The 16,267-nt window shown below is 45.6% G+C and overlaps 2 protein-coding genes across 2 annotated transcripts in view; both read right to left on the bottom strand.

Moving 5' to 3' along the window:
• LOC129393053 (polycystin-1-like) overlaps positions 1 to 16,267 on the bottom strand; it is a 95,752-nt gene that overhangs the window by 31,568 nt on the left and 47,917 nt on the right.
• LOC129394304 (large ribosomal subunit protein eL15-like) lies at positions 3,092 to 15,584 on the bottom strand. The gene is given in 1 exon segment (XM_055100282.2): positions 3,092 to 15,584. A coding segment is annotated over 1 exon segment (600 nt). The 5' UTR covers positions 8,045 to 15,584; the 3' UTR covers positions 3,092 to 7,444.

The following is a 16,267-nucleotide window of genomic DNA, read 5'->3' as shown; positions in this document are numbered from 1 at the left end:
GAGTGCAGTGGCTTGATCTCAGCTCACTGCAGCCTCTGCCCCCCTGGTTCAAGCAATTCTAGTGCCTCAGCCTCCAGAGTAGCAGGGACTACAGGCGTGCACGACCATGCTTGGCTTATTTTTCTATCTTTAGTAGAGACAAGGTTTCACCATGTTGGCCAGGTTGGTCTTGAACCCCTGACCTCAAGTGATCCGCCCGCCTCAGCCTCCCAAAGTGTTGAGATTACAGGCGTGAGCCACCGCGCCCAGCCAATTATGTTAAATTACCCTTATTACTATGATTTTTATAAAAGTGGTTTCAAGCATATAAAGAATGTTTGTTATTACTATTATGTATTATTTTCTTTATCATGATATTTCAGACAAAAGGAACTGCTTAGGACAACTTGAATATGTCTCATAGTTACAGCCTGCAAGCCTTTTTCTTTGCTGTGCCATGTGCCTAAGACACCATCCTTCGTTTGTGTGTGTCACAACCCTGCTAGTCTGTCCTCTAATCCCAACACCAATGTCCTGGGTGCCAATAAAGGCTTTCCTCACCTCCAAATTGAGACTTTATTGACCTCTCTTGGGGTGCTTATACTGGCTTTGGGATGAAATCTATTTTTTCTCCTCTCCCCTTGAAGAAGCACGTCTCTTTGCTTAAGGGAACGTAGAAGCCACAGCAGATCCTAGCCGATATCTGTTACCCTGAAGAAGAGGTCAGGGCCCAGGCACGGTGGCTCATGCCTGTAATCCCAGCATTTGGGGAGGTCGAGGTGGGCGGATCGCTTGAGCCCAGGAGTTCGAGCCCAGCTTGGGCAATATGGCAAGACACCGCCCCCCGACTCTACAAAAAATACAAAAATTAGCCAGGCGTGGTGGTGAGTGCCTGTAGTACCAGCTACTTGAAAGGCTGAGTTGGGAGAATCAGCTGAGCCCAGGAAGTTGAGGCTGCAGTGAGCCGTGATCGCACCACTGCACTCCAGCCTGTGCAACGTGGCAAAACCAGAGTGGGGCCTTGTCTCATTTTAAAAAGTAATAAGAGACCGAGCACGGGAACTCAGGCCTGTAATCCCAGCACTTTGGGAGGCTGAGGCGGCCAGATCACTTGAGGCCAGAGAGTTGGAGACCAGCCCGGCCAACATGGGAAAACCCTGTCTCTACTAAAAATACAGAAATTAGCTGGGTGTGGTGGCAGGCACCTGTAATTGCAGCTACTGGGAGGCTGAGGCAGGAGAATCGCTTGAATCTGGGAGGCGGAGGTTGCAATGAGCAGAGATCGAGTCACTGCACTCCAGCCTGGGCCGCAGAGCAAGACCCTGTCTCAAAAATAAATAAATAAATAAATAAATAAATAAATAATTTAATAAATAAGAAGAAAGGGTCAGGGCCATTTTTAAAAGGCACTAGATAAGGCCTGGTTGCAATCAGGGAGTGCGGGCAACTGATTTCTTTGAAGCCTCCTCTTGTTCTGTTTCTGTGACATTGACAGGGACCAGCTCCCATGGTTCAGGAGCTGCTGAGGGTTAACATCCTGTCCCAGGAGGGATCTGACCACACCAATGGCTTTATCGTTGCCTAATTGGGGAGGCCCTGTGGGGGATGTTTCAAGGACTGAGAGTGCAGAGGAGCCTCCCACATGCAGTTACGCTGATGGAAACACAATGGGTGGATTGCCACAGGGGCCGGCAGGCTCGCTGGTAAACAGGATGCACAGGTGGAAACCTTCCCCGCTGACCAGATACTTTGTTTCCTTTCTGGGGAGGCAGATAAAACAGTTACCATAACCGAAACCCTGCCCACTCTTCATTTGCAAACTGCAATGGTCTTAGACATCTTCCTTAGGTAAGCGCTTTGAGAGCTCCTGTTCATTTCAGGACTAAAATGAACAATAATAGCGACCGTCCTTCAGAGCCTGCTGGATGCCAGGCACCTCACCAGTGTCTCCCAGTGCTGGGTGCAGTGATTCACACCTGTAATCCCAGCACTTTGGGAGGCTGAGGTGGGTGGATCGCTTGAGCTCAGGAGATCAAGACCAGCCTGGGCAACATAGTGAGAACTCTGCCTCTAGAACAAAGAAAAAGGAAAAAGTAACTCCTGGTGAATTTCCAACTTAGAACAAGAGTGGGAGGTGTCCAATTCATGATCTTTAATGCTTTGCTCAAATATCACCTTCTCCGTGAGGCCTACCCTGACCACTCTGCTTAAAATTGCAACCCTCCTTCACCTCCACCCCGCATCGCAAGTTCTCGTCACTGCCTTTCTCACCTGCTACACACTCCATGATTTACTTATTAAGTATGTTTGTTAGGCCGTGTGCAGTGGCTCATGCCTATAATCCCAGCACTTTGGGAGGCTGAAGCAGGTGGATCACCTGAGGTCAGGAGTTCAAGACCACCCTGGCCAACGTGGCGAAACCCCATCTTTACAAAAATACAAAAAAGTTAGCCAGGTGTGGTGGTGCGTGCCTGTAGTCCCAGCTACTCGGGAGGTTGAGGCAGGGGAATTGCTTGAACCTGGGAGGGAAGGTTGTAGTGAGCTGAGATTGCACCATCGTACTCCAGCCTGGGCGGTAGAGCAAGACTCCGTTTCAAAAAAAAAAAAAAAAAAGTACTGCTAAGTCAAAAAGTATAAACAGTTTAAATTTTTTTTTTTGGAGACAAAGTCTTGCTCTGTTGCCCACGCTAGAGTGCAATGGCACGGTTTCGGCTCACTGCAACCTCTGCCTCCTGAGTTCAAGCGATTCTCCTGCCTCAGCCTCCCGAGTAGCTGGGATTACAGGCATATACCACCATGCCCAGCTAACTTTTTGTATTTTTAGTATAGATAGGGTTTCACCATATTGGCCAGGCTGGTCTCGAACTTCTGACCTCGTGATCTGCCCGCCTTGGCCTCCCAAAGTGCTGGGACTACAGGCAAGAACCACCGTGCCCTGCCTGAAGAGTTGAAATTTTTTTTTTTTAAACAGTTTCACTCTGTCGCCCAGGCTGGAATGCAATGGCACATTCTCAGCCCACTACAACCTCCGCCTCCCAGGTTGTAGCCATTCTCCTGCCTCAGCCTCCCAAGTAGCTGGGATTATAGGCACCCACCACCATGCCTGGCTACATTTTGTAGTTTTTTTTTTTTTTTTTTTTTTTTGAGACGGAGTTTTGCTCTTGCTTCCCAGGCTGTAGTACAATGGCGCCATCTCTGCTCACCACAACCTCCGCTTCCCAGATTCAGGTAATCCTCCTGCCTCAGCCTCCCGAATAGCTGGGATTACAGGTATGTGCCACCACGCCCAGCTAATTTTGTATTTTTAGTGGAGACGGGGTTTCTCCATGTTGGTCAGGCTGGTCTCGAACAACCAACCTCAGGTGATCTGCCCGCCTCAGCCTCCCAAAGTGCTGGAATTACAGGTGTGAGCCACCATGCCTGGCTCTACTTTTTGTAGTTTTTAGTAGAGACAGAGTTTCACCATGTTGGTCAGGCTGGTCTCGAACTCCTGACCTTAGTTGATCTGCCCGCCTCAGCCTCCCAAAGTACTGGGATCACAGGCGTGAGCCACTGCGCCCGGCCCAAACAGCCTAAATTTTAATAAATACTGCCAAATAACACTTTCAAAAGAGTATCCATTCATACTCCCACCAATGGTACATAAAAAGGCTCAATAACAATTGGTAAAATTGGTTTGGTGGGGAATTCAACTCTACACTGCTGAGCTGCTGCTATTTGCAACCATAGTTGTTGTTGTTTTTTTTTTTTTTTTCTGAGACAGAGTCTCGCTTTGTCACCCAGACTGGAGTGCAATGGTGCTATCCAGGCTCACTGCAACCCTTGCCTCCCGGCTTTAAGTGATCCTCCTGCCTCAGCTTCCTGACTAGCTGGGATTACAGGAGTACGCCACCATGCCCAGCTAATTTTGTATTTTTAGTAGAGACGGGGTTTCACCATGTTGGCCAGGATGGTCTCCAATTCCCGACCTCAGGTGATCTGCCCGCCTTGGCTTCCCAAAGTGCTGGGATTACAGGCGTGAGCCACCGTGCTGGGCCCTGCAAACATAGAATCTTAGAGTTGAAAGGGACATAAAAATTCATCAAATTCTTGTCCAACTCCCCTCCCAAGGCAGAAATCCCCTGCAATACAGCCTTGTTTACAATGCTCTTGTCTGTGACTGGGGTCAAACTCCACATCTTTGATCTTAAGAATAAACCACCACTGACAGTGGGCTTATCACATCCAGTAAGTTTGTTATATCACTGGGCCAAAATCTACTTTCCTGGTGGGGCCCGGTGGCTCACGCCTGTGATCCCAGGACTTTGGGAGGCTGAGTAGGGCGGATCACCTAAGGTCAGGAGCCAGAGACCAGCCTGGCCAACATTGCGAAACCCCATCTCTACTATAAATACAAAAACTAGCTGGGTGTGGTAGTGCCTGCCTGTAGTCCCAGCTACTCGGGAGGCTGAGGCAGGAGAATCACTTGAACCCAGGAGGCGGAGGTTGCAGTGAGTGGCGATCACTGCACTGCACTCCAGTCTGGGTAACAGAGTGAGACACACGCACACGCCCTACCTTTCCTGCAACACACCCCACCTATCCTAGCTCAGCTCTGGGAAGTAACACAAAAGAGCTAATCCTTTTCCATATGACAGCCCTTAAAATATGTGAAGACTGTATCACATTTCCCCAGAGCCTTCTTTTTGTGGGGTACAACTTCCCAGTTGTGACCAAACACGTCCCTTCCATAGGAAAGTGCTGACTGGAGTCTCTTCAGCTGAGTGGCCTAGCATAAGAGCTTTAGAGTCACTAGGCTTGGGTTCAAGTCCGTGTTCCCACCCCTTCCAGCCACCTGACCTGGGCTAAATCACTTCTCAGACTTTAGTTTCCTCCCTTGGATAAACTGCATAGCAATAGTACCCATGTCATAGGGTTGCTGGTTTGGCCACATTATGATTTTTTTTCTTTTTTTTTTTTCTTTTTGAGACAGAGTTTTGCTCTTATTGCCCAGGCTGGAGTACAGTGGCACAGTCTTGGTTCACTACAACCTCCGCCTCCTGGGTTCAACTGATTTTTCCTGCTTCAGCCTCCCGATTAGCTGGGATTACAGGCACCCGCCACCATGCCCAGCTAATTTTTTGTATTTTTAGTAGAGTCGGGGTTTCACCATGTTGGCCAGGCTGGTCTCGAACTCCTGACCTCAGGTGGTCCACCCGTCTTGGTCTCCCAAAGTGCTGGGATTACAAGTGTGAGCGACTGCTGGCCTTTTTTTTTTTTTTTTTTTGAGACAGAGTCTTACTTTGTCACCCAGGCTGAAGTGCAGTGGCATGATCTTGGCTCACTGCAACCTCCGCTTCCCAGGTTCAAGTGATTCTCTTGCCTCAGCCTCCTGGTAGCTGGGACTACAGGCACCCGGCACCACATTCAGTCACATGGATTTTTTTGGTGGGTTAATTCCTCCATAAGAAAAAAGTGTTTTAAATCATATTTTATGACCGTGTTAGTATAAGGATGAATATAACAAGGCCTGGTGCAGTGGCTCATGCCTGAAATCCCAGCACTTTGGGAGGCCAAGGTGGGTGAATTACTTCATCCCAAGAGTTCAAGAACAGCCTGGGCAACATGGCAAGACCCTTTCTCTACAAAAAATAAAAAAAATAAAAATTAGCCGGAAGTGGTGGCATGTACCTGTGGTCCCAGCTCCTCGGGAGGCTGAGGTGGGAAGACTGCCTGAGCCCAGGGGGTCAAGGCTGCAGTGAGCCATGATTGTGCCACTGCACTCCAGCCTCGGCACCAGAGCTCCTGCTCAAAAATACCAAAAACTAAAAACTAAAGATAATATATATATGTAATAAAGGCAGGGTTATGTTTATTTTTTCTTCTGATTTTAAAAGAAGTAAAACATTTTCATGGGGCCCTAAAAGTATTGTGGGCCTTAGGCATCATGCCTTCTGTAAGTTCATAGGCCCTGGCTGCTGGAAGGAGTAAAAAAGAGAAAACATGCCAAATATGTAAAGTGCTTAGCGCAGCACTGGGCCTGGCTCTTTGTAACTTAATAAATGGTGATCAAAAATTAAAAAGGGCAATGCAGGCCGGGTGCAGTGGCTCACGCTTGTAATCCCAGCACTTTGGGAGGCCAGGCGTGCGGATCACAAGGTCAGGAGTTTGAGACCAGCCTGGCCAACATGGTGAAACCCTGTCTGTACTAAAAAACACAAAATTAACCAGGCATGGTGGCACACACCTGTAATCCCAGCTACTCGGGAGGCTGAGGCAGGAGAATTGCTTGAACCTGGGAGGTGGAGGTTGCGGTGAGCCGAGATCACACCACTGCATTCCAGCCTGGGCAACAAGAGTGAAACGCCGTCTCAAAAAAAAAAAAAAAAAAAGTTGGGGGTATAGTGCAGAGAACAGAGTGTAACCCTGGAGAACTCTGCAGAGCTTTCCTTTTTTTTTTTTTGAGACGGAGTCTCGCTCTGTCGCCTAGGCTAGCACAATCTCGACTCACTGAAACCTCCGCCTCCCGGGTTCAAGTGATTCTCCTGCCTCAGCCTCCTGAGTAGCTGGCATTACAGGTGCATGCCACCATGCCCGGCTAATTTTTTGTATTTTTAGTAGAGACATGGTTTCACCATATTGGCCAGGCTGGTCTTGAACTCCTGACCTCAGTTGATCTGCCCACCTTGACCTCCCAAAGTGGTAGGATTACAGGCATGGGCCGCCACACCTGGCCTGCAGAACTTTCTTTATTGGCATGCACTGGGACTTGCAGACTCAGCTCCAGCTGAATGTAAGGAACACAGTTCCTGGGTCCATGTTTTCTCACTGTGTTCACAGAGTCTTGCAAGAGATTCTGCAAAAAGACACGCAGTCTATGGCATTTATCTTGAGACGAGAGAAAGTATACATGTAAGGACATGTGCGTGAAGAATTCTGGAAGGATAAAGAAGATATTAATTTATAGCCATTACCTATTGAGAAGGAGGGATTGGGAATATTGTGAATAGGTCCAGAAGTGGGAGAGAGACTTTCCACTGCATGCCTACTTATAGTTTTGATGTATAAACAATGATAATAGAGTGCTGATTCAAAAATGTTAATAATTTCTTTTCTTTTTTTCTTTTTTTTTGTGATGGAGTCTGACTCTATCACCTAGGCTGGAGTGCAGTGGCGCAATCTCAGCTCACTTCAACATCTGCCTCCCGGGTTCAAGCGGTTCTCCTGCCTCCACCTCCTGAGTAGCTGGAATAACACTTGTGCACCACCACACCCAGCTAATTTTTGTATTTTTAGTAGAGACAGGGTTTCGCCATGTTGGCCAGGCTGGTCTCGAACTCCTGACCTTCGGTGATCTGCCAGCCTCGGCCTCCCAAAGTGCTGGGATTACAGGCTTGAGCCACTGCACCTGGCTCAAAAATCTTAGTAATTTTTTTGACTGTCCTAAATTGTTTATTAGGTATGAGTTTTACGAACTTTACTTATATTAGTGGTAACAGCGGAGATTGAGAGTATTGCGCCTTCTCCAAGCTGCCCGGCAAGAACCACCAATAGTGTGGTGGAACTTACGGCCCTTTCCAAGGCCATGGCTCTTTTGGCCTGCACATGCCAGGCCACGCATCTCCTTGTGCTTGTGGACTGGTTTGGTGATCCACTGGGTGTCAGGATTTCTTCCGATAGCTTTATGGAATGGATCAATGAGGATAACCTCAAAAAATTTGTGTGTGGAATCTTCACCCATCCAGTAAGAATTCAGGACTCTTAGAGCCCCACAGTGGCGTCCAACTCACTCCTCTGCAATCAACTGTAGGCTTCAGTTAATACCATGATGGACAGGCTTGCCGTAAGTTGCACCCTTAGGAACTGAGCATTTTCGGCCGTCACGGAGAATACGAATCCCGTATATAACATAACCTTGCTTGATCTTGTAGCCCAGTTGGTGCACTTTATCGGGCCGGGTGGGGCGGGGAGCCCTGTGGAGAGCAGAGAGCTGGCGGTACTGCCAGCAGCGGACCCTCAGAAGAAAGCTCATGACATCAGACTGCTTCTTCCTCCACAGCTCGTGGATGTACTTGTATGCACCCATCTTGGCTTACCTGATTGCTGCCGCCAGACAGAAGGGCCAAAAATCTTAATAATTTTTATTTTGAAAAATATATGCATGTGGTTAGAGAAAACTTCAAACAGTCCAAAAGGGTGAAAAGCAACTCTCCCTCTTGTACCCAGGGAGGACCTGGTAAGATATAACATCTCATACAGCACTTACAGAACCTCTATAAAAACTATTAAAAAATTTTGTTGAGAGACAGTAAAGAAGACCTAAATAAATGGAGAGATATACCTGTTCGTTGATTGGAAGAGCCTAGATTTGAAGGCGCCAACTCTTGTATTGATTCATAGATCAAATGTAATCCCAATGAAAAGCTCAGCTTTTTTTTTTTTTTTTTTTTTTTTTTGTAGAACTTGACAATCTGATTCCAAAACTGATAGGGGAATAAAAGGAAGTCAAAGTACCCAAGACACTCTTGGGAGGAAAAAACAAAACCAAAAATGAACTGTGGGCTGGGCGCAGTGGCTCATGCCTGTAATCCCAACACTTTGGGAGGCTGAGGCAGGTGGATCATCTGAGATCAGGAGTTTGAGACCAGCCTGGCCAACATGGTGAAACCCTGTCTCTAATAAAAATACAAAAATTAGCTGGGCATGGTGGTGGGTGCCTGTAGTCCCAGCTACTTGGGAGACTGAGGGAAGAGAATCGCTTGAACCCAGGAGGCAATGGTTGCAGTGAGTCGAGATTGTGCCACTGCACTCCAGCCTGGCAACAGAGCGAGACTCCATCTCAAAGGAAAAAAAAAGCTAGACATGAAGCTAGGGAGAGGAAGACAAACCAGAACCCACATTCCTTTTTGACACTGTTGTTTACTTTTCCATTATAGCCATTCTAGCACAATTAGAGTAATATCTTATTGTGGTCTGTTGAAATACTTTAAAGGAAGTTACACAGATCATGATAGATTACTTTAAATGCCATGCTATATATCTCTAAAAATACACGTTTATGTATTAGAAGACTCAATATTGTTAAGATGGCAATACTACTCCAAAGTTATCTATAGACTTGATGTAATCTCTATGAAAATCCCAATGTCCTTGTTTGCAGACCTGGAAAATTCAGACCTAAAATTCACATGGTATTGCACCCAACAGCCAATCTTGAAAAATGAGCATAGTTGGAAGACTCACACTTGGTGACTTCAGAATTTACTACAAAGCAACAATAATCAAAAAGTTTGGTATTGTTAGGAAGATAGGCATATAGATTAGTGAAACAGAATTGAGAGTCTGGAAATAACCCATACATCTATGGTCAATTGTTTTGTTTTGTTTTGTTTTTTTTGACAGAGTCTCACTCTGTCACCCAGGCTGGAGTGCAAAATTGTCACACCTGTAAGTTCTGAAATTTTTTCTCTTATTATTTCATCTACAATTTTTTTTCCTGTGTTTTGTCAGTCTTATTTTTCTGAAATGCTTATTATTTAGATGTGGGATCTTTTTGTGTGACCTTCTAATGTTCTCCATTTTCTCTGATCTCTGCAAGATTTCAGCAATTTTTTCTTCCCTTTTCTTTTTTTACTTCTTGCTTTCTTAATTTCTGAGAACTCCTTTTTGTTCCCTGAATGTTTCTTTTAAAAGATATACTGGTTGGGTGCAGTGGCTTACACCCGTAATACCAGCACTTTGGGAAGCCAATAGGAGGATTGTTTGAAGCCAGGAATTTCAGAGAAGAATTCTGCAATCTCCTCATTGAAGGTTGTGGTAGTCATACCTGACCCTGTGAATAATTCTAACCAAGACTGGGCATGGTAGCTTATGCCTGTAACCCCAGCACTTTGGGATGCTGAGGCAGGTGGATCACCTGAAGTCAGGAGTTTGAGACCAGCCTGGCCAACATGGCGAAACCCCATTTCTACTAAAAATATGAAAATTAGCTGGGCATGGCAGTGCATGCCTGTAATCCCAGCTACTTGGGAGGCTGAGGGAGGAGAATCGCTTGAACCCGGAGCCGAGATCATGCCATTGCACTCCAGTCTGGGCAACAAAAGCAAAATTCCATTTCAAAAATAAAATAAAATAAAAATAAAAATAAAAAAATTCTAACCAATGAGGTATGATTGAAAATGACACACATCTTTGCCAATCATACTTCATTGGTTAGAATTATTATTATTATTGGAGACAGAGTCTCACTCTGTTGCCCAGGCTGGAGTGCAGTGTTATGATCTCGGCTCACTGCAGCCTCTGCCTCCCTGGATCAAGTGATTCTTCTGTCTCAGCCTCCCAAGCAGCTGAGATTACAGGCATGCACCATCATGCCCAGTTAATTTTTTGTACTTTTAGTAGAAATGGGGCTTCACTATGTTGGCCAGGCTTGTCTTGGACTCCTCATCTCAGTTATCCACCTGCCTTGGCCTCCCAAAGTGCTGGGATTACAGGTGTGAGCCCACATGCCCGGCCTGGTTAGAATTATTCAGAGAATAATTGAACAATTATTCTGTGAACAACTTGTAAACGAACAACCTGAAAATTAAACTAAGGAAAGAAAATTAAGACAATCCACTTGCAATAGCACCAAAAACAATAAAAATACTTGGTAATAAATTTAACAAAAGATGTTCAAAATTTGTACACTGAAAGCCATGAAACATTGCTGAAAGACATTAAGGAAGACCTAAACAAATAGAAAAACGTCCCATGTTCATGGATTAGAAGACTCAATATTGTTAAGATGTCAATACTACCCAAAGCAATAAACAGATTTAGTGCAATTTCAATGGTCTTTTCTGCAGAAATGGAAAGGCTGATTCTCAAATTGATATGGAATTGTAAAAGACTCCAAATAGCCACAACATTCTTGAAAAAGAAGAACAAAGTTGGAGGACTCATATTTCTTGATTTTAAAGCTTACTACAAAGCTACAATAATCAAAACAGTGTGGTGTTATCTTAAGAACAGACATATAAACCAATGAAATAGAATTGAGAGTCCCCAAATAAACCTATACAATTATGGTCAATTGATTTTTGAGAGGTGTGCTAAGACAATTCAATGGGAGAAAGAATAGCCTTTTTAAAAAATTGTCCTAGGACCACTGGATAAACATGTACAAAAGGATGAAGTTGGACCCTAACCTTGCAATTACCTTAAAAATTATTATAAATATAAGAACTAAAACTATAAAACTCTTAGAAGAAAACACAAGGATGAATTTTCATGATCTTGGACTTGGCAATGAATTCTTAGATATGACACCAAAAGTACAAGCCAAAAAAGAAAAATAGACAAATTAGACTTCATCAAATTAAAAACTTTTGTGCATTGAAGGATATTATTAAGAAAGTAAAAAGACAATGTACAGAATGGGAGAAAATATGTGCACACCATGTATCTGATAAAAGTCTATGTTTTAATGTAATTAAAACATGAACAGAGTTAATTTGTGCGGCGGCAATAAAAAAGGGAAACAAATATGAACAAAGGACTTGAATAGACATTCCTAGAAGATATGTAAATCACCAACAGGCACGTAAAAAGATGTTCAACATCATTAGTCTTTAGAGAAACACAGACAAAAACCACAGTGAGGTCTCAATTCACACACACTAGGATAGCTACAATTTTTTTTTTAAAAGTGTGTGTGTTGGAGGTGCAGCTGGGAACAGTGACTCATGCCAGCACTCTGGGATGCCAAGGCAGGAGGATCACTTAAGTCCGGGAGTTTGAGACCAGCCTGGGTGACATAGCAAGACTGCCATCTCTCCAAAAAATTAAAAAATTAGCTGGGAGTGGTGGCATACCCCTGTGGTTCTAGCTACTTGGGAAACTGAGTCGGGAGGATTGAACCCAGGAGTTTGAGGTTGTAGTGAGCTATGATCATGCCACTGCATTCTAGCCAGAGCAATAGGGTGAGATCCTATCTCTAAATTACATAAATAAATAAATAAGTAAATATGCAGAAAATAAACGCTGGCAGGAATGTGGAGATATTGGAACACTCATGCATTGCTGGTGGAAATGCAAAATGGTTCAGCTGCTGAGAAAAACTGTTTAATGATGCGTCAAAAAGTTAAACACAGAATTACCATATATCTCAGCAATTCTACTCCTAGAATATTCACAAAATAAATGAAAACATGCACTCACGTAGATGCACATACTATACACATGTCGACAGAGGCACTATTCACCGCGCCGGGCCCAAAACATGTATTTTCTTAGGAACACCAGATAGCACTTCAGTGCTATGCTTGGGGGCCATTTCAAACAGCAAAATCAATAATAAATACCATAGAAATGTGAAACCTATGGCACACAAATGCTGCAAAAAGGGCATTTGTGGCCTGGTGCAGTGGCTCACGCCTGTAATCTCAGCACATTGGGAGGCCAAGGTGGGTGGATCACCTGAGGTCAAGAGTTCAAGACCAGCCTGACCAATATGGTGAAACCCCGTCGCTACAAAAAATACAAAAAGTAGCTGGGCGTGGTGGTGGGCACGTGTAATCCCAGCCACTCGGGAGGCTGAGACGGGAGGATTGCTCAAACCCAGGAGGCAGAGGCTGCAGTGAGCTGAGATCGAGCCACTGCACTCCAACCTGGAAGACAGAGTGAGACTCCATCTCAAAAAAAGAAAAAAAAAAAAAGGACATTTACAATAGGACAGCTGAAACAAGAAGTCAGGGTGTGGCCTCATTCAACCTCAGATAGGAACATGTGTGTTGAGCAACTCAAATTTTCTTCTTTTTTATTTGAGACGCAGCCTTGCTTTGTCACCCAGGCCCAGGCTGTCCCAGGCCCAGGCAGTGACGTGATCTCGGCTCACTGCAATCTCTGCCTCCTGGGTTCAAATGATTCTCCTGCTTCGGCCTCCTGAGTAGCTGGGATTACAGGTGCCCACCACTATGCCCAACTAATTTTTGTATTTTTAGTAGAGACTGGGTTTTGCCATTTTGGCCAGGCTGGTCTCGAACTTCTGATCTCAAGTGATCCGCCAGCCTCAGCCTCCCAAAGTGTTGGGGTTACAGGTGTGAGCCACCGCACCCAGCCCTTTTTTATTTTTATTTTCATTCATTTTGAGACAGGGTTTTGCTCTGTCACCCAGACTGGAGTGCAGTGACGCCATTGTGGTTCACTGCAGCGTCAACTTCCCGGGCTCAAGTGATCCTCCCAGCTTCCAAAGTAGCTGGGACCAAAGGTGCGCACCATCACAGCCGGCTAATTTTTTTGTCTATTTTTGGTAGAGACGGGGTTTTGCCATGTTGCTCAGGCTGGTCTCCAACTGTTGAGCTCAAGTAATCCACCCACCTCAGCCTCTCAAAGTGCTGGCATTCCAGGTGTGAGCCATCACAACCAGCCAGGGATCTCACCATTCTTAAGGGCCTCTCATTGAATTATCCTGTTGATAGTTGCATTGATTTCTCACTCCTTCTTCTTCTCTGTCTCTTGCTACATCCGGACTCTCTCTGATTCATTTTCTCAAAGACATTCATCTAGAATGTCTAATTTTTGTGGTTGGGATCAATACAGTTCACTTGCTTTATGGGGTGGGAGGAGTGTAACTTGTCTTTAAACTGAATTCTAAGCAGTTTTCACTTTTAACTCACTACAGTCTCCATGCTATATTCTGAATGTTTATATCCCCAAAATTCATATGTTGAAATCCTAACCCCCAAGGTGATGGTATTAGGAGGTGAGCCTTTGAGAGATGATTAGGTCTTGACAGTGGAGTTCTCATGACTGGGATTAGTGCCCTTATAAAAGGGACCCCAGGCTGGATGTGGTGGCTCACGCTTGTAATGGTTCAGCTACCAAGGCCCCCGAAGTGATGAGATCGCTTGAGCCCAGCGGTTTGAGACCAGCCTGGGCAACATAGTGAGACGCCATCTCCATTTAAAATTAAAATAATAATAAATAAAAAGGACCCCAGAGAGATCCCCTGCCACTTATCATAGGAAGGCACAGTGAAAAGACAGCTATCTAGAAGAGCAGGTCCTCTCCAGACACTTGAATCTACCAGCACTTTGATCTTGGACTTCGGTACCATGTTACAACAGCCATACATTGTGCTACTGATATTCCATATATAATTGACATTTTCAGGGTTTTTTTTATTTGTTTTTTGTTTTTTTGGTTTTTTTTGAGACAAAGGCTCACTCTGTCGCCCAGGCTGGAGTGCAGTGGCACGATCTTGGCTCACTGCAACCTCCGTCTCCCGGGTTCAAGTGATTATCCTGCCTCGGCCTGTTGAGTAGCTGGGACTACAGGCATGCAGCACCACGCGCAGCTAATTTTTGTATTTTTAGTAGAGATGGGGTTTTGCCATTTTGGCCAGGCTGGTCTCGAACGCCTGACCTCAAGTGATCTGCCCACCTTGGCCTCCCAAAGTGTTGGGATTACAGGAGTGAGCCACCACTGCACCTGGTCTCTTTTCTATTTGTTTTGTTTTTTGTTTTTTGTTTAAATAAAGACAGGGGTCTCCTTATGTTGCCCAGGCTGGTCTGGAACTCCTGACCTCAAGTGATCTGCCTCCCTCACCCTCCCAACGTGCTGGGATTACAGGCATGAGGCACTGAAACTGGCGGAATTTGAAGGTGAGGATTTGGGCTGGGCAGGGAAAGTCCACGCAGAGCAGAGCTATGAGGAAGACTGAAGCCCAAGCCCAAGGTCTCCCATGACAGTAGGCCTTTTTTGGTAAAAGATCTGAAAGTCTGAATTTGGGGATCCTGTAAATAAAACGTTCATGGGTAGGGCTGAATCCAGGATGCAAATGAAGCCATCATGAGTCTGTTTTTCTCCCTTTCTTGACTTCTGCTTGCCCTTTGTTGGCCCCAGCCTCAGGCTTCATGTAGCAGGGACACGATGGATGTCATTCAGGTACCTGGGTCCCCTCAGACTTCCAGTGAGAGGAGTCAGAAGCAAGACTCTCCTTCCCCATATTCTTTTTTTTTTTTTTTAAAGACGAAGTCTCACTCTGTTGCCCCAGGCTGGAGTGCATTGACACCATCTGGGCTTGCTGCAACCTCTGCCTCCTGGGTTCAAGCGATTCTCATGCCTCAGCCTCCCGAGTAGCTGGGATTACAGGCATGCGCTAGCACATCCTGCTAATTTTTGTATTTTTAATAGAGACGGGGTTTCATCATGTTGGCCAGGCTGGTCTGGAGCTCCTGACCTCAGGTGACCTGCTCGCCTTGGCCTCCCAAAGTGCTGGGATTACAGGCGTGAGCCACCGCACCTGGCTTCTTTCCCCAGATTCTTAGCCCAAATTACATTGTGACTCTTGGGCTGTGACTAGGTCACATGCTCTCTTTGAACCAATCACTGTGTCCAGATGAATGCAATGCACTCATTGTCTAAGGCTGGGAACACATTTTGGGCACAGGGAATGGCCTTTCAAAACTGTACATCAAATCATGTCCCTTTCCAGTCTGACGTCCTCTCCAGCAATGATTCTCAACCAGGTCGAGTTTGCCCTCCCAGGGGACATTTGGCAATGTAGGGAGGCATTTTTGGTTGTCACAACGTCAGGGTGTGTGTGCAGGTACATTCCTGGCATTTGGTGGGTAGGGGCCAGGAATGAGGCTAAAACATCCTGCAATGGGTCAGGTATGTTGGCTCAAACCTGTAATTCCGGAGCTTTGGGAAGCCGCAGCAGGAGGATTGCTTGAGCCCAGGAGTTTGACACCAGCCTGGGCAAAATGACAAAACACCATATCTACAAAGAAAAATACAAAAATTAGCTAGGCATGGTGGCACGTGCCTGTGGTCCCAGCTACTAGGAAGGTTGAGGCAAGAAGATCCCTTGATCCCAGGAGTATGAGGCTGTCGTGAGCTCTGATCATGCCATGCCACTCCAGCCTGGGTGACAGAGGGAAACCCTGTCTCAAAGAAACAAACAAACAAACAGGCCAAGCATGGTGGCTCACACCTGTAATCGCAGCACTTTGGGAGCCTGAGGCAGGCAGATTGCTTGAGCCAGGAGGATTGCTTGAGCCCAGGAGTTCGAGGCTGCAGTGAGCTATGATCACACCACTGCACTCTGCACTCCAGCATGAACAACAGAGCAAGACCTTCTCCAGAAAAAAATAAAACCCCTCAAAACCAGATAAAGATATCTGCAAAGATAACAGGAAATAATATTTCTCCCAAGGACACTGCAGCTGTAAAGTGCCATGGTGACTTCCTACTGTGAACCACTGCTTTCTGACTTGCTGAGAAACTTTGTTTCATGAAATCATAGATAGATAATTTGTAGTTT

The sequence above is a fragment of the Pan paniscus genome, chromosome 18, assembly GCF_029289425.2.
Source record: "Pan paniscus chromosome 18, NHGRI_mPanPan1-v2.0_pri, whole genome shotgun sequence".
Classification (NCBI taxonomy): Eukaryota; Metazoa; Chordata; class Mammalia; order Primates; family Hominidae; genus Pan; species Pan paniscus.
Note: the sequence above shows the minus strand (reverse complement) of the source record. Positions and strands in the feature narration are given on the sequence as shown.